The following is a 26,890-nucleotide window of genomic DNA, read 5'->3' as shown; positions in this document are numbered from 1 at the left end:
GTGGTCCCTTTAACGTCCAACTCATGCGGCGTTTTCTCTCTTTCCAGCGTGGTAACTTTGGGAACTCCGCACATAAGCGCTCGTGCAGTTAAATAATATTTCCCCATGACAGTTTATTTTTGTAATACTAACATAGTTTTGTAATATTCTTAAGAGTGCCACCCGACCCCAAATCGTGTCTGAATACTGTTAGATTGTCAACTGCATGTCATTTGATTTGGTCTGGGGGTCGGTGTCGTCTATTTGGTGATTTTGAATAAATAACGGTTGAACGTTAAACGGTGAAATGATGTCAGAAGAGCTCGAGCGCATCCTGGCGCGGCTGACAGAGCCGGACAACGCTGTTATTCAGCAGGTAGATACTTACATGAACACTGTCATCCTGCAAAACAGCCGTTATGGTAACTTATATATGATTCATTTAATATTGATTATTTGAGTTAGTGGTCGTTTTCATCGTGTATCTGTTATGAATAGTGTGTTCTGTCCAGCGTTATTCCTGTAACTTAGCTCTTGAATATAGTCTTTTTTTCTAAACCATTGATGATATTTAGGGAATGTAATTTTCTTTGCCAGGCCACAGCTGAGTTGAAACAGGCATTTAAAGATCCAGCTATCATTCCTGCTTTGTGTGCAGTCATGACTGGATCTCAGAACCCACAGGTAGACCTGCTGTTATTCATTTTCAGTCTTTATGTCAATTTTTCATATTCCTACTCAAAGACTTGTTTTCATTCTTGCGTCAGCTCCGTCAGTCTGCTGCAGTGATGCTCAGGATGAGAGTCAGAAAACACTGGAAGAAAGTCATTCCAGACCACAGAGAAAGGTTTTGGACATATTTTTCACTTATTGTCATCTATTTTGATGTACATTTGCTAATTTGTGATTCAAATGTTTTCATCCTGCTCCCTCAGTCTGAAGGCAGTGGTGCTGCAGGCTTTACAGCAGGAAACAGAGTAAGTCTGGTGGCGCCATGGTACAATTAATGATGTAATAATGTAAACTATGATAATTTATGATAACTACTTTTACACTGTATATATTATGGTATTACTTTAGTTAGCTCTTAGAAACAAAGATTACTAATAAATCATGGTGTATACATTTTGCTTTAGTTTTTATGCAGGTTTTAAACATTTTTCTTTTATGTCCATTCATCAGACACACAGTTCGTCACTCTCTCGCTCAGTTGAGCGCTGTCCTGGTGAAACATGAGACCCCGGACCGCTGGCCTGCTCTTCTCACCCTATTAAACCAGTCTACTAAAAGCAATAACCCACAGGATAGACAGGTAACCCCATTTAACTTAACTTTAAAAAAGTACAGTGCTAGTGATCAGATCATTATCCTATTCATATGTTTTTTACATGGTATTATTTGAAGTACCATGTTCAAAAACTTGGTATTTTTAGTGAATTATTTTTATTGACTGTAAAGACTATAATAATATGTATTAATAATTTATTTATTTATGTAATAATTTTAATTGTAAATAAAATCATATTTTTATTAAAATTCAAAAAGAAATACATATACAGTACCAGTCAAAAGTTTGGAAACATTACTAGTTTTAATGTTTTTGAAAGAAGTCTCTTATGCCCATCAAGCTTGCATTTGTTTGATCAAAAATACAGAAAAAACGTAATATTGTGAAATATTATTACAATTTAAAATAATTGTTTTCTATTTTGAAATGCTTTAAAATATAATTTATTTCTGTGATGGAAAGCTGAATTTTCAGCATCATTACTCCAGTCTTCAGTGTCACATGATCCTTCAGAAATCATTCTAATGTGCTGATTTATTATCAGTGTTGGAAACAGTTGTGCTGCTATATATTTTTTATAATGTGTGAAACTTTTTTCAGGATTCTTTGAATACTTTTTTTTTTTTACAAAAAAAGACCCAAAAAAATGTATATATTTATTTATATATATATATATATATATATATTTATATATATATTTCTGTTGTAATAAATGTCAAATTATATTATAATATAACATTATATTATATTATTAATGTATATGAACATTGTTAAAATAAAATTATCTATTCTTTTTAAATAAATAAAAAATATTAACACGTTTAAAAGTGTAAATAATAAACTAATTAACTAAATTATAAATAATAAAATGAAAACTTTAGCAATTTTGTTTTAAAGTATATCAGCACATGATGGAGATTAATTGAAATTGTGTTAAGCACTATTCTTCTCTGTTCTTTTATTTAAAAAAATAAATAAATTATATATATATATATACATTTATTTAGCTTTTGTTTGCTTGATTCGCTGTCCAAGTGAGTTAGTTGGAATGGGGGGAGGGGGCATGGACAGGGTTAATAATGGAAATTGTCTTTACTTTTTCACTGATGTACGATTCTTGTCACACAAAACACCAATAAAAAGACTTATAATAAATTATTTGTTCTGTACAGGTGGGTCTTTTATTGCTCAGCAAGGTGGTGGGATCAAACCCAGAGCCCTTTAAACCCCACTACAAGCAACTTCTCCAGCTGTTTGGGACTGTTCTTCAAGACCTGAACAATCCTACGGCTCTCTACTACTGCATTCTCACCCTTACCTCCATCACACCCTACACCGGCACAGAGGAGATGGTCTGTTCTGCTTCCTCTGACTGCTGTAATTTGCCCTGTTTAATACTGCATTCAGCATGTTCAAAATATTGTTTTTATCTCTTACAGAACCTGATGCGATCTCTGATCCCCAAACTGCTTGTTGCTCTTAAACACCTCATTCAGGCAGACCAGGTGAGGACACTTTGATACACTCTAGCTGTGTTCGTATGGTAATGCTCCAATTACTGTTTTCATTATGTTACTCAATGATGTGCTAAACACTGTGAGAGTTGCATTGCTTGGTTGATCAGTTTGCCTTTATGAGCCTTTAAGTGGCTCAATGGCTTTGACCATCCCTCATTCTTTCATTTTTGTCTCATGATTATGTTTTTTGTTCTTTTAAGGAGAAGGCCAGTGAGGCAATGGAAGTTTTTGATGAGCTGATGGAAAGCGAGGTGTCCATCATTGTCCCACACATTGCTGAGATTGTCCAGTTTTGCCTTGAGGTTTGTCCACACATCTTCATAGTGATTATGTTGATTTTGAGTCATTGTGTAATAAAGTTTATTTTTTTATCTTCTAGATCAGTGCAGATGTCTCCCTTAGTGATTCTTTGCGTGTGAAAGCTTTGTCATGTATCGCTGTTCTCATCAGACTTAAAAACAAGGTAACTTTCACTTCTTGCCTTTGCTTTTCCTACTAATGATTTTCATATCAAGACGATTTAAATTATTACTTGTAATAAACATTTCTCTTTTTTTTTCTGTTCTCTAGGCTGTATTAAAGCATAAACTCTTACAGCCGATCCTGAAAGTAGTGTTTCCAATCTTGAGTGCAGCTCCTCCTCCTGGAGAAGAGGACCCAGAGGATGAGGAAAATGATACTGGGGGCGACAGTGAGAATCCCAAACACTTTGCTGTTCAGGTCGGTCTCTTCACATTCTTCATCTCTCTTACTCATTTTCCCTATACCAGTGGTTTTCAACTGGTTTGGGCATGAGACCCTTTTTTTGAGACTTTGGTTCAATAAAAGATGTTTTTGAAATCTCAAAAAATGCAAATTTGATTTTATTAATAATACGATTACACCTTTAAAAGGTTAGTTCACCCAAAAATGATAATTCTGTCATTAATTACTCACCCTCATGTCATTCCAAACCCGTAAGACTTTCATTCCTCTTCAAAACACACATTTTTGATTTAAATCTGAGAGCTTTCTGTCCTTCCATAGACTGCCTTCACAACTAACCCTTTGATGATTCAAAAAGGTCATAAAGAGATTTTAAAACTAATTCATATGTGTTGAGTGGTTTGGTCCAAATTTTCTGAAGAGACTCGATCGCTTTATATGATGATCATATTTAATTTAGGCTTTTCTCATAAACATTGATCAGTGAGAACAAACCTCTTACGAAAGCTCAAACGTGCTGCGCAACACACAAGAATGAACCTCATTGGTTATACAGCACGTTTGAACTTCAGGAAGAGGTTTAATATCGTGCCTCATTCTAGTTCAGTTTATGTTCGCTGATCAATGTTTATATGTGAGTAAAAGCCTAAATTCAATCTGTTCATCACATAAAGTGATTGAGTCTCTTCAGAAAATTTGAACTAAACCACTCAATTCATACGGATTAGTTTTACAATCTCTTTATGAACTTTGAATGCTGATATTCATTTGTGTTCTGAAGATGAACGAATGTCTAACGGGTTTGGAATGATAAGAGGGTGAGTAATTAATGACAGAATTTTCATTTTTGGGTGAACTAACCCTTTAAGCCATGACACAATTTTTTAGGAATTTGAATCAAGTATTTCTTTGTCAAAAATAGTTGACACACAGAAGTACTGTCCCACTTTACATGAAGGGTTAGTTTATCCAAAAATGAAATTTCTGTAAGTTCTGAAAGTACTCTCATGTCGTCCAAACCCGTAAGACCTTCATGCATCTTCGGAACACAAATTAAGATGTTTTTGATGAAATCTGAGGGTCTCTGAACCACACATAGGCAGCAACGTTATTGCACCTTTTGAGGTCCAGAAAGGTAGTAAAGCCATCGTTAAAACAGTCCATGTGACTATAGTGGTTCAACCTTTATGAAGCGATGAGAATACTTTTACGTTCTGACGTTAACACGGAAGCCTGCACTGCATTCACTACGTCAACAGCATCGGAGACTGACAGGGGAGAGACAAAAGTGTTGAATAAAGTCATTACTTTTGTTTTGTTTTTGCACACAAAAAGTATTCTCTTCGCTTCATAACATTAAGATTGAACCACTATAGTCACATGGACTTTTTTAACGATGTCTTTAATACCTTTCTGGACCCCAAAATGTGCAATGAAGTTGCTTCGGAAACCCTCGGATTTCATCAGAAATTTGTTCCAAAGATGAACAAATGTCTTTCGGGTCTGAGTAATTAATGACAGAAATTTCATTTTTGGATGAACTAACCCATTAACATACAATGTAAATTGTAAGAATATCACTAATTCTGATGAATAAACAGTATAAGGTAAGGCTGTTATATAGCAGTCCCAAACAATTTGTATTAATACACTTAAGTTAGTAAGCTGCTATGAGCCACCACAGTCATCAAAAATATAGAAAATAACATAAGTGCTATTAAAAAAAAGTGCTATTTTGAGTTAAGATTATGGAAACTACAGTTGCTATGGTAAATACACAATACTAACATGAACTGTTAATAATTCATGTACACTGATCCTAATGAAAAGAATGATAGCTGCATGCAAATCCTTCCCAGTAAACACACAACATACCAGTTATGTAATTTGGTGGTAGTTCCATGACTTACCAATTGACAGCATAACTACGACATTGCATGCTCGCAGTTTCTTTTGCTCTTTATATATAAGCAAGTACAGTATAAAGACTGACAGGACACTGTAAACTTTGTTTTTCTGAGGTGAGAGACTTTTTATTTCATAACACTTTACAAAAATAACGTTAGAATAATGACACTGACAGCATCGGATTTCATCTGACAGCAGATACTGAATCAGGAAAACTGTTTTTCTCAGGCACTCTTTACATATACTGCATCTGACAGAAAAGTCAACAGCTTTCACATGTGTCTTCTAAATAAAAGTGTCCCATCAGTAAAACATTTAGATTTACATTTTTTGTTGTTTGTTTTACTACATACTCCGTGACCCACTTGTGACAGCTGAGAAACGCTGCCCTATTCTGGGCCTATGTCACTCTCTCTCATGTGTTCAAATGACATATCTTACATATGTGTTCCCCTGCAGGTCATTGACACAATGGCTCTTCACATGCCACCAGAAAAACTTTTCAACCAGCTGGTTAGTAAACAAAAACACTAAATGTAGACTCAATACATTCCAGTGATTCTATTAAAGTGTATTTGTGATTTTGTATCCTGCAGTTGCCTTTCACCCAGGCTTGCTTGTCAAGTGAGAACCCGTATGAGCGTAAGGGAGGTCTCATGTGTATGGCAGTGCTGGCTGAGGGCTGTGCAGATCACATCCGCACCAAGTAGGCTATACTTTACAATTATATGTAGATTTCTACCCAAATTCAGAGCACAGAATTTCCAAATGCACAAAAAAGGAGTCTGCTCAATGCTTTACCTTTGTGTATGTGTTAGGATGTTGTCATCCATGCTTCAAACGGTGTGTCGCAGCCTGTCGGACAATAATGAGGTGGTCCGCAGTGCAGCGCTCTTTGCCCTTGGGCAATTTTCTGAACACCTGCAGGTCAGACTGAAACGTTAAGACATTTTTTACTCAATACTTAATGCCTTTTATGATTATTCATTAGCTTGATTTAAGTTTAAAAGATAGTTGATTTGTCTTTCATAGCCGGATGTCAGTAAATTCCATGCTGAGCTGATGCCGTTGTTGCATGGATACTTGTCAGCGGTGAATCAGACCAAAATCGGACACATGACGAAGGCCTTCTATGCCTTGGAAAACTTCTTGGAGAACTTAGGTTAGAGTGCAGACACAATTAAATATGTAGAGCTGCACGATTCTGGATAAGTTGAGAATCATGATTTTTTTTGGTTTTCGAACAGCTATCATGATTCTCCTATGATTCTGAACAGACAACTAAACAAAATAATGTAATTTATTAGAGGATCTGATAAATGTTATTTGCTGCAGTCTATTTAAAATGTTTAACAAATCTGAATGAATTGGTTATAATGAATGATTCAATGACTCACTCATAAATAATTTGTTTAATTACTGGATAAATCAGCGTTTTTTTTTTTTTTTACAAATATTTTTATATTAATGATTCAATGACATATACATTTTTTTAAGTCACTTTTCGCCACCTGGTATAATCGTTTTTTGAAGCCCCATGTTACTTTCAAAAGATTAAGGGTCTGTTTACACGACACCATTTTCATCTAAAAATGGAAAACTTTTTATTGGTTTTGACCATTAATTTACACAACAATAGCGTTTTGGTGGCCTAATGCTACTGTTGTCATCTGTGTAAACTGCAGAAACAGGAATCTGTGAAAATGCGTGTTGCATGTTTAGTCTATCCACCTTATCCACCTTATTTTTCAACATGTTTTCTGTGAATGCGCGAGACTTCTGAATTATTAGCCGATATAGGGTTATAACAAGAAGAATATTGAAGTGCGGTAAACTAAAAATAAGGAGGATAGGCGTGTGTTTGGCACAAGTGCTCTGTAAAAGAATGCGTATGTGCGGTACACCATCGGTGTCATGTAAACGTACCCTTAGTCTACTTTGGTCACTTCCGTAGACATCACTGTTTATATCCGAACTATAAACTTTTATCCCCATTCCTCTGTGACAATATGAATATTTGAAACGCAGAAATAACGATACTGTGTGGTTGAAAAGACTGTTTTTTGAAGCTGTTTTATACCCATACATGACAACTGCTCTCGCTGGCTCAGCGCCAACGCCGATTTGAATTTTCCTGTGTGATTTTGTCAGTTTTAATAGACACAAGCGAATCGTTGTCATTTAGGAATGAGATTGCGTGGGTGTTTGAATCGAGATTGCGACCTTTTAACGATTAATCGTGCAGCTCTAGTACCTTTTCAAGATTTTTTTTTAAGATTTGTACAATTATAAACGCTTTATCAATATAATATACTTTATTTATTTGATTGATTTAATATTTATTGTCATTTATTATAATTTATTTATCTTGTTTTTCTTTCTTTCCCTTCACCCTTCTTGCCTAACCTTCACTCTTTGCATTCTTCTCATGATCAGGTCAAGAAATTGAGCCCTATCTGCCCACTCTAATGGAAACCATGTTGTCAGCCCTTAACAATGCAGAAAACTTTAAACTGAAAGAGCTAGCTGTCAGTGCAATCGGAGCAATTGGTAACTTCCTCCTTCCATTGACATGGCATTTTATGCTGTTATAGTTATGCCTAGACTTAAGAGATCTCTCGCTTTCTCAGCTAACGCAGCCAAGGAGATGCTAGTGCCTTACTTTCCTCCAATAATTGAGAGTCTGAAGGGATTCCTGACGGACACAAGAGAGGAGATGAGGGCTCTGCAGACACAGGCACTAGGTAAAAACAATGTTCCAACATATTCCGTATTTTGTAAGCCTCATGCATAAGAAGGCATGCAGCCTAACTTAATGTTTCATCACTCCTCTTTCTCTGTATCTCTCTCATAGACACACTTTCTGTGTTGGCCCGCACAGTTGGTAAGGATGTGTTTAGTCCATTGGCAGCAGAGTGTGTGCAGTTAGGTCTGAACCTCACAGACGCAGTGGATGATCCAGATCTGCGCCGTTGCACGTATGACCTCAAGAATCCTCTATGTCTGCTCTGAAAATGTTATATTGACAGTATAAAGGGGAAGAGACAGACCATTCATAGAAATGTAATGGAAAAATTGTAACACTCAATTTGTCAGCTGTACAAATGGTATTTCCACATTTCAATTCTAGAATGGGCATCACCAGTTTGTTTACTCTATTCAAGGCAAATCATCTTTATATAGCACTTTATACAGTACAGAGAGTTTTAAAGCAGCTTTACAGTGATAACAGGAAAATGATTAAATGATGCAAGCAGAGTTCATTTCAGCTGTACAGCAGCTCTAAAAGAAAAGTGTAATTGTTCAGCTGAAGTCAGATCAGTGTTGATTCCATTCTGTTGTAAAAATCAATGATTAATTTAATCTATAAAGCAGTTCTGCAGAAAAACGGTGACATCATCGTCCAGTTCTCATCCAATAGTGTTCTTTCTGTCAAAAATCTTTATCATTGAAGCTTTTTATTAGATTTTTCTGCTATTAACTCTGTTTAACAAAGTTAAACCAAATATAGTTTCAATTTTTTGCAGAAACTTGATATAGTTTTACCATAATTTTTGAAAGTAGCCACAGAAGCTGGCATTGTTTTATATATTTATTTATTTTTTGTTTGTTTTTTGTTTTGTTTTTAAGCGTCATTTGTTTAAATTATGAAAGAATGTTTTGTTAGTTTTTTTTTTTTTTTTTAATTGAGGCTGAGTTTTAAGCTGATTGCATTCAGAATCTCTCTCTCTGTGCCTCTCTCTCCAGGTATAGCTTATTCTCTGCTGTATCTGATGTGAGTCCTGACTGTCTAACCCCTCATCTAACTTCCATTACCACGGTGATGCTGCTGTCACTCAGATCCACAGAGGGCGTGACGGTCAGTGTAAGACTTTTCTCTCAGATCATCTTCTGTACACTATCAAACTAACATAAGATTTATAATATTCCTATCCACTTCACAGGCTCATTTAGAGGAAGACAAACAGTTTGTGCTCCTGGATGACGACGATGCTGATGATGAAGGTGAAGATGGTGATGCCATTTTAGATGAAGAGGAAGAGACTGAGATTGATGACAGTGATGTTTCAGGGTATGTCTCTGTCTCTCTAATTCTCTTTAGTTTTCTCTTATGTAAGAGCATTATTCAGGATTCCCTCCATTTTTCTCAGATTCAGTGTGGAAAATTCTTACATAGATGAGAAAGAAGATGCTTGTGATGCTTTGGGTGAAATCGCCTTCAACACAGGGTAATGAGGCATGTTGTACATAATGCACACAAACTGTCATGCTTTTGCCTGTACAAACTATAGGTTTATATTAGGTGCACACAGGCTACCATTCAAAAGTCTGGGCCAAGTAAGAATTTATTGTTGGAACAAATTAATATTTTTGGTTAGCAAGGATGCTTTAAATTGGTCAAAATTTAAATTTTTAATGTTACTAAGGGTTTTTATTTAAAACACTTCTACTATTAAGCATATTAAGCAGGTCAACTGTTTTCAACATTGATAATGAGAAATGTTTCTTGAGCAGCAAATCAGCATATTAGAATGATTTCTGAAGGATCATGTGACACTGAAGACTGGAGTAATGATGCTGAAAATTCAGCTTTTCCATCACAGGAATAAATTACATTTTAAAATATATAAAAATAGAAACACAATATTGCTGCTTTACTATACTTTTAATCAAATAAATGCAGGCTTTGGTGAGCAGAAAAGAATTTTCAAAAACATCAAAACTGACCCTGAACTTTTAAAAGGTAGCGGAATGCTCAGTATCTCTCGGCTTTGGCATTTGTAACAAACTACACTTCGATAGTAAGTGTATTTATAAGCAGGATATGTTGGGCTGGACTTTGTGTTATGAAGGTAGTTCTTAATATTATTTGTTAATATCTTCCAGTTTCTTAAAGAAATTATGTCAGCAGAAAAGACAATTTCTTGAATTGTCAAAGTTAAAACGTGCAGTTAACTAAATGTTTAGTTTTGGTACAAAACAGTTTTTAGAATCAAGCTGATATTCACAATTTTTTCTGTCTCTCAGAGTGGCGTTCCAGCCCTTCCTGGAGTCCAGCTTCCAGCAGGTCTATGAGCTTCGTGATGTGAGTGACTGGTGCCATGTGGTTTCACGAGTGCTTGCACGTAATGCTGATTTGTTACTGATGTTTGTGCTCTTTTGTGCATGTGCATCCATCAGTTCCCACATGAGGATGTGAGGAGAGCTGCCTTTGGTGCCATGGGCCAATTCTGCAGAGCTCAGCACAAAGTGTGGAAGGAAAACCCAACGGAGGCCAACCACCAGGGTACATTCACACCAACTGTACACAATAGGTCTGGGTGGTATGACAGCATAATCATGTTGGATAGTAGCTGTGTGTCAGCCGGTAGAAATTCTGCTGTGCTCTTTATGCCTCTATATCTGTGGTGCTAAATCTATAGTCTACATTTCTAACTGCTCAAGTATTGACAACTTTAGTTAATTATAACAGGTGCTAGAAATGTCAATTTTTCAGGAATTTTCATAATTGTAATTCAAATTAAAAATTGATTAATCAAATAATCATTAATACCACAAAATGTTTAAGTTTCTAAGCATCATGTTCTTTTAAATATAACTAAGTTATACACTGCTGTTAAAAAGTTTGGAGTCTGTAAAAATGTTTTGAAAGAAATCAATACTTTTATTCACCTAAGGATGCATTAAATTTAATCAAAAGTAGCAATAAAGAGATTTATAATGTTACAAAATTTCTATTTTGAATAAATGCCGTTCTTTTGAAATTTCTTTCAAATAATCATTAGAAAATAATGCATCACTGTTTCCACAAAATATGAAGCGGCACAACTGTTTTGATAATGTTTTTTGAGCAGCAAATCAGCATAATAGAATGATTTCTGAAGGATCATGTGACACTGAAGACTGGAGTAAAGGCTGCTGAAAATTAAGCTTTGCCATCACAGGAATAAATTTAAATTTGTATAATATATTTTAAGAGAAAACAGTGATTTTAAATTTTAGTAATATTTTGCAATATTGTTTAATGTTATTTTGGCCTTGGTGAGCAGAAGAGGCTTAAAAAAAGAAAAACGTTTACAGACCTCAAATAGTACTACCTTTTGAATGGTAATGGACGGTCTAATTATTGTGATTATATTAAAAATGTATAATAATGTTTTTATCATTTAAGTAAATGTGATTACTGATATTTTACTCAAATTTCCATGTACTGTATTTTGATCAATTTTAGGTTATCTAGTAAAATTTAATTTTACTAATAAATAGTGCATAGAGAGCATACAGATCTTACCATTTCTCCATTAAATACCAATTAATCTATTTTGAAGTATTTCAGACATTGTTTGACTATCATTAGAATGAAATAATATATTTTGGTTTCTGTCAATCAAGTGAAATGACTTGAAATAATAAAATTAGATGGATTTACTAGATTATTTACAGAACTCCCACCTCTGGGATGTACATCTACATGTCTCTGATTTTTCATTTGCACCCTTCTTTATATTCACATCACTCTCTGCTTCCTTTCATCTGTTCTCTGTCTGTCTCATTATTGATGTCTCTCAGAAAGAATTAGGAGGAGTGTGACTTGACGAGGATTAACTTTTAACTCCATTGATGTGGAGTGCCTCATGGCCCCTGTCAGTCAGCCAGTCATTCATTCACTCCTTATCGTTTCCTTTCCACCCACTTCTTTAGTTAAATGAGCTGCAGTCAATGTGAAGGTGAAAAAACATGTAGTTTCCAATTACTCTGAATCCTTTGATCAACTCCTGCATATCTCTTTATATCTCTCCAGCTCTGCATAAGCTGTTGCAGGTGGTTTTGCCTTGTTTTCTGGAAGCGGTGAGACAAGACAGAGAGAGACAGGTAGTGATGGCCGTACTGGAGTCCATGAATGCTGTGATTAAATCCTGCCAGGGGGAGGCACTGCAGGCTCCAGGGACACTGGCCGAAATAAGCAACGCCATCAAAGACGTACTGAAGAAAAAGGTCAGGATTTTAAGACCTCTTTAAGTATCAAGCCCTGAAATTAACAAATGGTGCTCACTGCAGAGCCAAATTACATCCATCTTCCCCTCTCTGGACGTCATGGGTTGAGCTTGACCTTGAGCTGATGTCTCCTCATCAGTGTGTACTTCTAGATCAATATACACACTAATAATACATAAAAGGTGTCAATTTCAGACCAATTCAAGCCTGACTCAGACTTAAAGGGTTAGTTTACCCAAAAATGAAAATTCTGTCATTAATTACTCACCTTCATCTTGTTCCAAACCCGTAAGATTTTAGTTCATCTTGGGAACACAAATGAAGACATTTTTGATGAAATCTGAGAGATTTCTGTCCCTCCATAGACAGCTACGTAACTGAAACTTTGACGCTTCAAAAAGTTCATAAAGAGACCGTAAAACCAGTCTTTATAAATTGAGTGGTTTAGTCCAAATTTTCTGAAGAGACTGGCCAGTGTTGCATCATTAAAGTTTATTATATGCACGACTTGTCAATTTAAACATTAAATGATTTTAAAGCATTCACTAGTACTTGCGCGCTCTCTTAGAGACGTTTTCTGCGCACTCACACCCAGAGCGCACACACATAATGCCGCCTTTCAAACAGCTCATGAGTACCAAACTGAGTGCTTTTTCACAGCTTGTTGCACTTAAGAGGTCAAAATGCCCATCTTGGACGAGTATTCCCATAAGCGCAGTCGGTTTTTTCAAAGGTGCTCTAAGAAAAATTTGAACAATGCTGTTGGACATTGTTGATATTTGAAATCAACCCAAACAAGCCCACCCCTTTCTTCATTGCTCCACCTCCAAAACTCACACTCCAGTCTCAAACCCCAGCCCGATCGCCACTGGCATGCGAGGCGATTGCATTAAAAATGACACTTAACACTGCATTCTCTAGCGTTCATCAGTGTGCAGTAGTTTAACAGCAAAACTCACTTATCTGGCCACTGTTGCATGCAATGCAATGTTTATCACAGCTGACGCGCAAACAAAATGCTTCATGAAAAATAAAGCGCAGTTGATGAACGAATGACAAGGAAGCAGAAAAAAATTAACATACAGTAAACGAGAGTAAATGCAAAGTGTTCGTTGTTAGTCGCAAACAGCACAGCAGCTCCAAACAATCAAAACCCAGTTTTACTCACAATTTTAAATCTCCCTCTCGCTCGTTCTCTCCTGGACCGTCATACACCCCCCTAATGCTGATTAGTTACACATTTGTTGTTGGTATTGGCCCGACTAACTTTCAAACAGTGTATTTGAAATACTACTGAGTCCTCCTTTAAAGGAACACTCCACTTTTTTTTAAAATAGGCTCATTTTCCAGCTCCCCTAGAGTTAAACAGTTGAGTTTTACTGTTTTCGAATCCATTCAGCCGATCTCCGGTTCTGGCGGTACCACTTTTAGCATAGCTTAGCATAGTTAATTGAATATGATTAGACCGTTAGCATCGCGCTTAAAAATGACCAAAGAGTTTTGATATTTTTCCTATTTAAAACTTGACTCTTCTGTAGTTAAATCGTGTACTAAGACCGACAGAAAATGAAAAGTTGTGATTTTCTAGGCTGATATGACTAGGAACTATACTCTCTTTCCGGCGTAATAATCAAGGAACTTTGCTGCCGTATCATGGCTGCAGCAGGCGCAATGATATTACGCAGCGTCTCTCACAAACGTCTCCATGGTTGCAAGGCAAGTTTTAAATAGGAAAAATATCAAAACTCTTTGGTCATTTTTAAGCGCAATGCTAACGGTCTAATCAGATTCAATGAACTATGCTAAGCTATGCTAAAAGTGGTACCGCCAGAACCGGAGATCGGCTGAATAGATTCGAAAACGGTAAAACTCAACTGTTTAACTCTAGGGGAGCTGGAAAATGAGCCTATTTTCAAAAAAAGTGGAGTGTTCCTTTAAGTGAACGTAAACCGATGAGAAAGAAAACGCATATGTATCAGTATATTGGATAAGTTCAGTAGCTCTTAAAGTGACAGCAGCATAATATACCTGCTGCTCATTAATGTTAATCAAATAACAAAATATGGCAAGATCATTAATCTAAATTTAATTTATACAATGAAACATTTGATTTAATCAATTTCTGTAGTATTCCTGTACCTGAATACTGTTAGACCATCTTGAAAACCTTAAAGAAAGCACTCTTTATTTCATTTGTATTTTTACTACCCCCCCCAAGAGGAGAATTCCCCGCTCCTCCCATTTTCCAAAATAAAATTTAATTAAATTCAGGCCTCATTTTCTAAATGGCATCAGCTCATTTCTGGCATCAATTGAGAAGCTAAAATTTGATTAACCTACAAAGCAAAATATCATATCATATGATTTACAGTTTGAAAAGCTTTCTTTGAAAATCTATACAGCACCAACTACACCTCCTTATTCATCTTTGATTTTATATTTTTCAGCATAAAACAATTTGCAGTTGCAGTATATTGAAATCAATAGAAAAAAATAAGTACACTACAAAGACATAGCTACACATATAAATATCAAAATAAAATATTTATAATATAATAAATATAATATAATATAATATAATATAATATAATATAATATAATATAATATAATATAATATAATATAATATAATATAATATAATATAATATAATATAATATAGCTCTGGAAAAAATTAAGAGACCACTCCAAGTTCAGAAATCAATTTTAAGTGGTCTCTTAATTTTATATATTCCAAATATAATCCTCAAAATTAGTACATGTATAAATACACAAATTTACTAGACGTTATTTAAGGAAAAATATTATAAAGTATGTATAAAAAACATTAATTTACAAAAGTACAACCACTTTATATATAATATACTGTCATTAGATAAACAGGATCAAGAACATTTTTAGAAGTAACATGATCAACAGTTAACATCATTTCATCAAGTCATTTTGTGTTGAGAACCAAATAAATAATGTGTATAAGGCAGTAAAAAAACCTGTATATAATTATCCTCTGAAAATCCTTTTAAGCTAAGCAAAAGGCTTATACTGTCAGAAAAATTGGTTTCAAGTAATCAAATGAATTATAGCACTGACACAGACTGGCTTCAAACAGCAGCTTATTCTCACTTCTTCAGTGTGTTACATAAGTCTGCAGTCATAAGGGGGTGGCTGGTTATTTCTTATGCTTGTGATCTTATTTTCTCTTTATTTCTTATTCAGACCGTGTGTCAGGATGTAGGTGGGGATGAAGCAGACGATGACGAGCAGCAGGTGTTTAAGAGCATTTCAGTTTTTATAATTTAGTCACAGTTTACTGTCAGCAATGACACAATTAACCTAAAATGGCTGTGACAGAGTGGAATAATTGAGTGTTTGTGTCTCAGGCGGAGTATGATGCCATGCTGCAGGAGTTTGCCGGTGAAGGGATTCCCGTTTTAGCCTCGGCTGTTCCAGCTGAGACGTTCTACCCTCACCTTAATGACCTGCTGCCCCTCATCATGAGCAAAGCTGTGAGTCTCTTATTCTCTCATTTAGCGTTCACTGACTGAATTAAATGAAAGGTGCAATATGTAAGAATTTTGCAGTAAAATATCCAAAAACCACCAGGCCAGTGTTATATATTTTGTTCACTTGAATACTTACAATATCCCAAATGTTTTTAAATCGTGAGAAAATTGCAGTTTTAACCAAGTCTCCGGGACGTGCGAGGAGTCAATTGCGTCATACCCGCGTTACCACGGTTTCCGGTTTTATTTTGTAGAAACCATGGAAACCCCAAAGACGCTTTAATATTTCCATGTTTTAATAGGCAAGGGAACAACTGTTTTCATATATTTATAGACAGACATGCCTAACATAGCATAATCAGATGCAGCTTTATTTTTAGTAACAGTAAACACAGCATTTTCTCCATCATACAATAAGTTTTAAAATTAATTGCATGCTATTTATCAACTCAAGCCATCCAGCATTTAATATGATATTCTAAAATTGATCTATCTTACTACAGTGTAGTACCACACTGTCCTCGTTCAGCTCCCACAACACTCGGTCCTGCTCTGCTTCATACTACAGTAACGTTAATAATCACATCAATGAACATGATTTCTTCCTGAGTCCTATCCCAATTATTTTCCACCGGCCGTTGAGGTGAAGACCACATGTCCCAAGATTCCGCACTCAAACTTGGCGTCATCAAGCTATGCCTTTGTTTTGAATAGGCCTCTAGCAATATGTAAAATTTTACATATTGCACCTTTAAGGTATATTAAAGTGATATACGAGTATATGTGGCTGCATTTATTTGATCAAAAATCTAATAAAAACAGTAATATTGTGAAATATTAAGTAATTTTAAAAAAATATATTGTGATCCTTCAGAAATCGTTTTAATATGCTGATTTGTTGCTCTAGAAACATTTATTATTATCAATATTAAAAACAGTTGTGCTGCTTAATATTTTTGTGAAAACTGTGAATTTTTTTTCCATGATTCTTTGACTAATAGAAAGTTAAAACAGCAGCATTTGTTTGAAATAGAAATATATTTTTATATTATATTATATTATATTATAAATGTCTTTGTCACTTTTGATCAATTTAATGCATCCTTGCTGTATGAAATTGTTAATTTCTTTAAAACAGTTACTGACCCAAAACTTTTGAATGGTCGTGTATATATACACGATATACTCTTCCCGAGACATCAGTCTCTCTTTGTGAAGATTTTGCAAGACATTTTAATGACAAGATTTCCCAAATTACATCTTTGTGGCCTCTGTCATTGTATAAATTGTCTGATATTCCTGTCTCCCCTTCCACTTGGTCTGTCTTTGAGCCTGTAAATTTAAATACTCTGATTGAGATTACATCTTCTCTGAAACCTACTACGTGCCCCCAGGATGTAATTCCTGTATGTTTCCTTGGACAAATTATTGAGACCGTTGGCCCTGACTTATTGTGTATTATTAACAAATGTCTCTATACTGGCACAGTACCTGGTGACTTTAAACTTGCCACGGTGCGGCCTCATCTTAAAAAACCTAGTTTGGATCCCGCATTAACAGCTAACTTTCGTCCTATTTCAAACTTGTCTTTTTTTTCTAAAATTTTAGAGAAAGTGGTTCTAAATCAACTTCAATCTTACTTGACTATAAATTCAATTTCTGAAAAATTCCAGTCTGGTTTTAAATCCTGTCACAGTACCGAGTCAGCTCTTTTACGAGTTGTAAATGATATCATGGTGATTACTGACTCTGGGCAGTTTACGGCTTTGGTTCTGTTAGACTTCAGTTCTGCCTTTGATATAGTTGACCATAGTACACTTTTATCACATCTTGAAACATGTGTTGGTCTTAGGGGCACGGTGTTGCAGTGGTTTTATTCTTACCTTACTAATAGGAGGTATGTTGTCAGCATTGGAAACCAATCTTCATCTGAAATACATTTAAAGTCTGGTGTCCCCCAGGGTTCGATTCTTGGTCCAGTACTGTTTTCCCTTTATATGCTTCCTATAGGATCTATTTTTAATAAGTATGGGGTCTCTTTTCACCTGTATGCTGATGACACACAACTTTACATCCCCTTGATAATAGCGTGATAATAAATAGGCTTTAAAGCCTATTTTAGACTGTTTGGATGAACTAAAACTTCAACTTCAAGTAATTTTTTAAGCCTCAATGAGAGTAAGACTGAATTTATTTTGTTTGGCTCAAATGACACGTTGTGTACATGACTTTGATTTTGAACTTCTTACTCCATACAGCACTAAATGTGTAAGAAATTTAGGTGTCTGGTTTGATAATAATCTTAAATTTGATAAACAGATAAGTGCTGTCGTTAAGTCCTGTTTTTATCATCTTCGTCTTCTGACAAAGGTGAAGCCATTTTTGTCTCTAAAGAAGCTTGAAATGGTTATGCATGCTTTTATAACATCTCGATTGGATTACTGCAACTCTTTGTATATTGGTGCTCCTCAATCATGTGTTTCACATCTACAGTTGGTCCAGAATGCAGCGGCTCGGCTTCTTTGTGGGAAGCGTAAACACGAGTCTATTACACCAGTCTTGATTTCATTGCATTGGCTGCCAGTCAAATATAGAATTGATTTTTAAAATTTTATTGTTTGTCTATAAATCTCGGATTTGCTACACCCATACACTCAATCAAGAGCACTCAGATCAGCTGATTCTGGGTTATTGCGAGTTCCCAGAGTACGTCTCAAAAACAGAGGGGATCGTGCTTTTTCTGTTATCGGCCCCAAGTTGTAGAATAGTCGCCCAATTCAAATTCGAGCTGCTACCACTCTGTCTATTTTTAAGTCTACTCTTAAAACTTATTATTTCTCCTTGGCATTCAACATCTCCTGACTTGCTGTGCAATGATCATATATTTTAATACACCTCATCCATTTTACAGTGTATGTTCTATAGATTGTCTTATTGTTTGTAACCCTGTTGACTGTTCTTTTTTGCATACTCTGTGCAGTACTTTGGTCGACTTCGGTTGTTTTAAATGTGCTATATAAATAAACATTGTATTATATATATTTTCATATATATAATTTATTTTTTTTAAATCATTAATTATCATATCATTGGCAAAGTCATTTCTTCAACAAAATTAAATAGTTAATTAAATCCTTATTAAAATGAATGCATAAATTTTTTGAGCATTTCTAGCATCGCCCTGTTATTTTTTATTTAATTTTTTTTTTTTTTTTTTAGAAATCCTCATGCACGGAGGCAGACCGCTCTTTCTCTGTTGGTACGATTGGAGAAACCCTGCACTCATTGGCGGGTGTAACTGGAGGCAGAGCGGTTGCTGGCCGGCTGTCCAATCGGCTGCTGCCGGTGCTTGTGGCTGGAGTGAGGGACAGTGATGCAGAGGTGCGCAACAACAGTGTGTATGCACTGGGATCTCTCGCACAGGCTGCCGGACCCATCATTTCCTCGTATCCTTCACAGATCCCTGTGTGCATTTGTACCTGTTCTCTGATCTCCATGGCTCTGTGAACCTTAACCCCGGTGGTTCAGTGATTACCCCATGATGCTCTCCCTTTTCTCCAACCTACTCTCTAAAGAGTCTGATCTGAGAGTGATTGACAACCTGTGTGCTGCCCTGTGCAGGATGATCATGAGCCACGTGGAGGGGGTCCCACTCGAGCAGGTCATTTCTGTCTTCATTTTAGTGTCTTTACTATTAAAGCGATAGTTTACACAAACATGAAAATTCTGTCATCACTCACTTCCATGTTGTTCCTTTTATACCAATCAAAGTGCCCCTATTATGCTTTTTTAGATATTGTATTGGGTGTTTTGTTTTTGAAGCGCACTGTAAGCAGTAGACCAATCACAGCAGACTGGGCCATTTGACCAATCAGAGCTGAGTAGGCTCTCAGAAAGGAGGAGTTTAGAGAGACTGAATCCTTTATTAAGCTGTTTCAGACACTGTGAGAAAAGTATTGAGGCTGCAGTTTGTATTATGAAAAAATGAAAGTGTTGGATGCATGTAAACCTTTTTTAGGTGACCTCCAAAACAAAATTAGGAATCTTTAATATAGCATAATAGGAGCAATTTAATTATGGGTGATACAACAAAAAATATGAGATTATAATACCCATTTTTACCCTTTTCTCACAGGTCTTTCCTGCTCTAGTGGCTCGTCTCCCTCTGAAAGAGGACATGGAGGAGAACAAGACCATCTACAGCTGCCTGACCTTCCTTTACTCACACAGCCCTGTGCTGGTATAAGCTCATTTTCACTCCCAGCATGCTCCGCTCACAGCTTCTTATTGAATTTTGTTCTATCAATGGACTGATTGTGTTTTATTTCTCGCTCCAGGTTGTTAGTCAGCTCAGGCCAATAATATCTGCTGCCGCTCATCTGTTGGGCATGAAGGATGTTGATAATGGTAAGACAGTGTTTATATGATTTAGAATGATTTATTTTTATATTACAAATGACATTCAGATTTCATAATTTTTATATTCACTCATATTTGTTCTTTTAGAAACACAAAACAGCCTGCTCATGCTGCTCAGAGCTCTAGCCCAGCAACACACTCAGGAATTTGAAAATGCGGTAATGTCACTTCCTGATGAACAGAAAAACAAAATTACCATGGCTGTCACTCAATCATAGCACCCGCCCCTTATTCTAAGTAACCAGTCCCTTCCCTTTCAGAAGGCCTTCCACTCTTGTGAAAGCCAGTCAGATTGATAATAGTTTTTTTATGATGTTAGAAATGGGTTGATTCAGTTAGCAGAGCATGCGCTCACTGGCGCACTCGGCTTTCTGTATTGCAGCAGAGACATTGAGACTATTTTCTCTTAATTTATTGAGTTCACCTATGTTTCTTGTCACTTTTATTTTGTTTTACTAAGAGGTTCTTTTTCTTTTCATTTATTATTTTTCTGTATGTCTCAATGAATCTTCTGCGTTCCCATCTATATTGAATATTCCATGAAATTCTGGCTTAGTATTTGAGTGTGAAGCTTTGAATTGCCGTTGCAGTGAAAGAAATATATTTCTATGAATTGTTCACTGTTGTTTCTTTATTTCTGGTATGTGTGTCCTGGCAATATTCCATGAATATTCTGAACTTATTATCCTGAATTAGTTTAAGAATCCACCATGTTTCTTACAAAGCACATTTTTTATTATTATAGAAAAATGCAGTTCATAAGTACAGGGTTTTATGTTGCAGAATAAGTTCATTCCTCATTTCTGGATAATTTTAACTCTATTGCATCAGTAATGTCCTTTTATCACAAATTAAACCAAAACAGCATTCAAAGGTTTAGGGTCGGTGAGATTTTTTAAAAATGGTTTTAAAGGCTGCATTTATTTGATTAAAAAAATAAAGTAAAAACATTAATATTGTGAAATATTATTAGAATTTTAAATCAGTTTTCTATTTAAATATATTTTAAAATGTCATTTATTCTTGTGATGCAAAGCTGAGTTTTCAGCATCTTTTGCTGCGTTCTCAGCACCTCGTATTTACCGGAATCTTGACAACAGGGGATGTTATATCCAGAGAGGTTCACGTCCTCGGGCTGGGAATTATGCATTTCTATCAACACCTAAATGAATCTACAGCGGTCAGGTGGTACAGTGGCCACGTGATACACGTGGGAGCTTTCAGAAAACTCCCGTCCTACAAGGCGCGTGAACGCACCTATAGTCTTCAGTGTCACATGATCCTTCAGAAATCATTCTTATATGCTGATTTGGTGCTCAAAAAACATTTCTTATTATATGTTCAATCTTAAAAACACGTGCTGCTTTAATATTTTTATAAAAACCATGATACATTTTTTTCCCTGGATTCTTTGATGAATAGAAAGTTAAAAAAGAACAGCATTTATTTGAAATGGAAATTTTTTGTTACATTATAAATGTCTTTACTGTCACTTCTGATCAATTGAATTCATCAATGCATATTTATTTATTTATTTTAATATTGATCCCAAACTTTTTAATAGTAGTGTAATAGAGATTTTATATAGGTAATAGTTTCTGTAGGTAAAGCTGTCTTTTATTAAATTTATGCTGATTATTCTAAAATACAAAAATAAGAGATTGAAACCTCTTTTTATAGAATATTCCACATAAAACTTCAGTTATACTGCCACCTAAAATAATTAAAAAAGAAGAAACCTTCACTTGCAGCATAGCACATAAAATTTAAACTGTTGTGCACATTTAAAACATCCAGAACCTGAATTGGGAATAGTCTTCTGTGTCATCTGAGGTGTTAGATTGCTTAAGCCTAGCTGTTAAACGTCTTCCACTCACTCCCCCTTTGGCAAGTCTCGTTTTTCTTCTGTCTTCTGCCATTTGGACTTGGACTCTGACACTGTGTCCAATGCCAGAGTCATTTCCACCGGCTGGAGTTCATTTTCAGCTGGGAGGGGGGGAACACAAGAATATTCAATGGCATGTTTATATAGTAGGTTATTTTTCAGACAAATTCTACACACAAACCCAGAAGACTTTGAGGTTTGCAAAGAGGTATGTTGAGGGAGAAAGCGAACATCAAACGCTCAACAAACACGCGGGAGAGAGTGCTGAGCGTGCGAATACCAAACACACTTACTCAGCAGCCATGAGCGTTATGTTAGCTCACCTCACTGATTTGCAGATGTCATCTGTTAGCTAACTGTCAGGAATGGAGCGTTATATTACTGCAAGCCCTGACACTGTGGCCTAATGGAAACCGACAGACTGAAAAACATGCTGATAAAATTTGCTTAGTATTACCAGTTGTAATTAAGTCTGGAGATGAAGCATTTGTGCAATAGAAGTCCACAGCAATATACAGTGGAATCCATTTGGATACATTTAATTGGGTCTTAATGTACTTGGTTCCCCTTTCTTGACTATGCAGTGTTAATGTTGATTTTTGTGTGTATTTTGCAGATTTCATGTGTGCCAGAAGTCTATTACTTAAAGTGATTTCTCAGAAAGATTTATTTAATGAAACTTTTACCCACATGCCAGAACAAATCAATCTGAGCAGCCAAAAGCCATCGGAAAAACCATTGTCTTAATGAGATTTCAACTAAAACACTGCTGTAAAATCTAGCAAACATCACAGTCCAGTTTTATAGGGCTGCATATGCAGATTGAGAACTTTACTGAAGTATTTTTTTTTGTAGTACTATTTTTATACTATTATAGTATTTATAAATAATTTGAATTGGCTTTTATTTTTATATTTTTAATTGTAATTTAATATTTTAGTCATTTTAATATTTGCTTTTGTCATTTTTATTAGTTTTTGTTTTTTTGAAAACGTCTTTCTGCTTAGCTTTGAAATTTTGATTCACATCGCTAAGGGGAAAATGGCTTTAGAGATTTTCACCAAACTCGGTATACTTGTGTATGGGTTCAATCTATGGTCAACTGCGATTGGACACTTGGTGGCGCTATAACATGAAAAAACATAAACGGCTATAACTACACAACCTGTAGTCATTTGACTTGAGATTTGGCATGTAGTGTCTTGGTCCAAGGAGCCATGATTGTCTAGAAGGATATTGGCGTATTTCGAAAAACATGGCTGCCATCGGCCAATTAAGTTTGAGCACTTATTGGACAAGGTTAACAGAGGCTGATCTGAATGAAACTCAGTGGGCATGTTTGACTTGTGGTTCTAGAAATCTTTAAGAATTTTGAAAGAAATCAGCCACTAGATGGCACTAACAAGTTTTATGCCTCTGTAATCACACATACACACAATATTCATTGGCCAGTTGTTCAAAAAGTTTAATCTGGATCAGAATGATCTGGATTTGCAAATCCCATGTTTTGCTTTCCAGGATCAGGTAATCCATCTTACTTTTGTGCTGTTTTTTTTTTTGTTTTTTTTTTTTAAGAAAAATTGGATTGGATCACCATGATCCAGATACACACTTTTCCAGATTACCAAATCTGGATTTGCTCTACGGAGCCCCTAGAGGGACATGATGATAGAAAGAATATGGGTTTTGAATTAAATACAATATTTTTGTTGGATATTTACAGCTGTTTGGGGATTGTTTTATGGCACCAAAATCTTTTTTACTTTACAGTAGGTTACCGAAAGGCTAAATATGTAGGTTAATGTCTACCTCTAATTTAATGTATGTACCAATAAAATGTATGTATATTACATGATATAAATGTTTTTTTGACCAGTTTTAAAGTTTTACTACATTTTCCTCCTGGAATCCACCTTGAAATCCTACCCCCTGTTGGGATCAGGATAATCCTGTTTTTTTTTTGTTGTTGTTGTTGTTTGTTTTTTGGATCAAAGATATCCAAATCCTACTGACAAGTTTTGAACAACACAAACTGAAGGTTTGATCCAGATTTTGTGATCTAATCTGATTTCAGAATCCTTTTTTCCTTTTGAACAACCTATTTTCAAGATGAGATCCAATCCGAAAGCCGGAATCCGATCAGATTACTTTTGAACAACTGGCCCCATCTGATTTGATTATCTTCTCATGCTGAACAACTTTGCCTCAAGAGCCACTGTCAATCAAATTGTTCATTTAAATATTCACAATTTATGTAAAAAAAAAAAAAAAAAAAAAAAATACTTTTGCGAACTAGTCCTTGGTTTTTCACCCGAACAGAACCAAACTAGTGCAGTACAATTCTCTGGACTCTCCAGATCAGGGGTGCCCAGCCCTGCACCTGGAGATCTACCTACCTGTAAAGTTTAGCTCCAACCATGATAAAACACACCTGAATCTGGTAATTAAGATCTTCGGGAGTACAACATGATTCTAAACAAGCATGCAAACTTTTATGGAGATCGGACCATAGGTGGCACTATAACTTGAAAAGCTTTAAAAACCATATGTTTACTATGGTAAATTGCCTGTATTGGCTTATTTTATTTATGGTTTTAGGGGCTGTTTACACGACACCATTTTCTTCTAAATACAGGAAACTTTTTATGTATTTTGGCAATTCATTTACACCACAACAGCATTTTGGGGGCCTGAAAACACAAACTTTTGAAAACGGGTTTCAGAGTGCAAGTTTTTAAAAATGATAGCTTTATCGTCTTCGTGTAAACTACAAAAACACAAATTTGTTAAAACGGTGACATGTTCAGTCCGTAGAGTTTCTTTACAAAGTGACATCGCCAACTACTGGCCTGGCAGCATAATACAGCATTTTTGTTGTTTTCGCAAATTCATGTGAACAGGGATCGTTTTGACAACGTTGTCGCCTGTATGCAAAAACGCGAATGAAAAACTTTTCAGTTTTTATAATTTTCATGCAAACGTACCCTTAGTTAACTATAATTACCCTGCCTGGGAATATTACCTTTATACTCTCATTTAATCCAACAAAAGTGTAAAATTAAATATGGTCTTCCAGTTAAAACTGGTTTAGCTCCTCCATGTCCCTACCTGGTTGTGTGTGTCTCCACGGGAGGATGTCCACCCCGCTTCTGCAGAAGGAGCGATCGGTGTGGGACTCGGTGCTGTAGAGAATCTCCTGACTCTGACGCTCTCCAGGGTGCTGTGCTTTCACACGCACCTCCAGAACGGTCACCTCCTTCTCCTTCTTCAGCTTCCCAGACTTCCCCTTCACCCGTGTGCGCTTAGTGTCCACCCACACCACGCGTTCCTTCACTGCTGATCTGGGTACACATGGAGATAACAAGATATCAGAATATGTCACCCAAAATTGAATACGTACCAATGCGTCTGTAAGTTTGAACTCACTCCTCGATGCCCAGGTCAGCAAGTGTAGTGTTCAGAAATGGAAATGCCTGGTCAAGGCTCAGAATTTCAATGGGCAGGTGCACACACATGGGAACTGTCCAATCCAGCTCGGCTCGCACCGTTTTGTCATTGGTGGGGGAGTCTAAAGGGCCATCACCATTCACCTGCTTCTCCCGGGGATGGGCCCCATGCTGAACCTCTGGATTCTTTTCTTGGCGTGTAAGCTTGACACTGGTGTCTTTAACTGGCAGCTGTTTGCTTTCTTTCCTTTCGTCTATGATCATTGTGTTGATTCCTTTGATTCCTTTCTGGTTTAAATGATAACCCTGATCTACTCAAATCAGCTGATGATCAACTAGATGCAGACAAGTCTTCCTAGGTGCTTTTCTCTCTGCTGTTGTGTTTAGGCTCTGTGACACTCTGAGAATATTCAGAAGTCCAGTGGAGATTTAAATGGTCTGTGTGAATGTGTGTAATGTGGCGCTGACTTGTGAGCTTTATTAGTCTGTCAGAGGCTGACAAATTACAGTATGGAGAGTTGTTTATATTATTAAATCATATTTCTCCTTCCCAAAGTGTGCGTGTGCTACTTAAGTTTAGTCTGTGAACCAACCAACTATCATCTAACTAGGCTTGCTTAATGCCTTTATGAAAATTTGCACCAGTAAATAAAAATAAATAACTCCTCAATGACTAACTAAATGTTGTTCCTGTTTTTTTTTTTTTTTTATAAAAAAAAAAAACAATATTGGTATTAGTGATATTTAACTAAGGGGGGTTCACTTTATTAAAAAACACACAAACCAGCTAAGTTTGTAGGGGGTTTTACTTCATGAAATTTTGCACCAAATAATACAAAAAATAAATCTGTGAGGTTTCCCCACACCAACAATATTGATATTAATGATATTATAAAACTAGCTAGATAACACATTAGGCCTTCACTTTATTATATTTGAACAAACCAAACAGCTAAATTTGTGGGGTTTCCAATTCAATGTTGCACCCAATATTGATTTCTAAAACAACATTGATATTAAACTAAAACTAGCTTGATAACAAATTGGGGCTTCACTTTATTATATTTGAACAAACCAACCAACTAAATTTGTGGGGTTTCCCATTCAATTTTGCTCTTACACAGGTCATATCACATATCACATTTCTCTATCTGCTCTCTTGACCCATTACCCACTAAATTTCTCAAAATGGTTATGAACTGCTTATTGCTAGATATCCTGAATATCATTAATCATTCGCTTCAGC

General features: G+C 35.8%; 2 protein-coding genes across 4 annotated transcripts; one reads left to right on the top strand and one right to left on the bottom strand.

Annotated features, from left to right (window-relative positions):
* Window positions 1–15: 15 nt before the first annotated feature.
* ipo4 (importin 4) lies at window positions 16–20,902 on the top strand. 3 transcript variants are annotated; one of them, XM_067378191.1, is made up of 30 exons: window positions 16–401; window positions 577–663; window positions 747–826; window positions 915–956; window positions 1,162–1,291; window positions 2,440–2,619; window positions 2,707–2,772; window positions 2,985–3,086; window positions 3,164–3,247; window positions 3,355–3,504; window positions 5,857–5,910; window positions 5,994–6,103; window positions 6,216–6,324; window positions 6,430–6,559; window positions 7,834–7,947; window positions 8,028–8,141; window positions 8,252–8,375; window positions 9,145–9,262; window positions 9,342–9,469; window positions 9,549–9,626; window positions 10,426–10,483; window positions 10,579–10,684; window positions 12,200–12,393; window positions 15,608–15,658; window positions 15,772–15,897; window positions 19,114–19,340; window positions 19,423–19,555; window positions 20,030–20,134; window positions 20,232–20,301; window positions 20,401–20,902. In XM_067378191.1, the coding sequence occupies exons 1-30, from the start codon at window positions 399–401 to the stop codon at window positions 20,529–20,531; spliced, it is 3,204 nt and encodes a 1,067-aa protein (XP_067234292.1). In that variant the 5' UTR covers window positions 16–398; the 3' UTR covers window positions 20,532–20,902. The 3 variants fall into 3 exon arrangements, with proteins under 3 accessions (XP_067234292.1, XP_067234290.1, XP_067234291.1); XM_067378189.1 differs by having other exon boundaries at window positions 16–355; window positions 20,401–20,901; XM_067378190.1 differs by having other exon boundaries at window positions 17–355; window positions 9,145–9,256; window positions 20,401–20,900.
* A 642-nt stretch (window positions 20,903–21,544) lies between these two features.
* Window positions 21,545–26,154, bottom strand: si:ch211-196f5.2 (uncharacterized protein LOC556372 homolog). The gene is made up of 3 exons (XM_067378192.1): window positions 25,625–26,154; window positions 25,307–25,539; window positions 21,545–22,299 (listed from the first exon to the last, which is right to left on the bottom strand). The coding sequence occupies exons 1-3, from the start codon at window positions 25,906–25,908 to the stop codon at window positions 22,187–22,189; spliced, it is 630 nt and encodes a 209-aa protein (XP_067234293.1). The 5' UTR covers window positions 25,909–26,154; the 3' UTR covers window positions 21,545–22,186.
* Window positions 26,155–26,890: the final 736 nt, after the last annotated feature.

Source organism: Chanodichthys erythropterus, chromosome 23, assembly GCF_024489055.1.
Source record: "Chanodichthys erythropterus isolate Z2021 chromosome 23, ASM2448905v1, whole genome shotgun sequence".
Taxonomy (NCBI): Eukaryota; Metazoa; Chordata; class Actinopteri; order Cypriniformes; family Xenocyprididae; genus Chanodichthys; species Chanodichthys erythropterus.
Note: the sequence above shows the minus strand (reverse complement) of the source record. Positions and strands in the feature narration are given on the sequence as shown.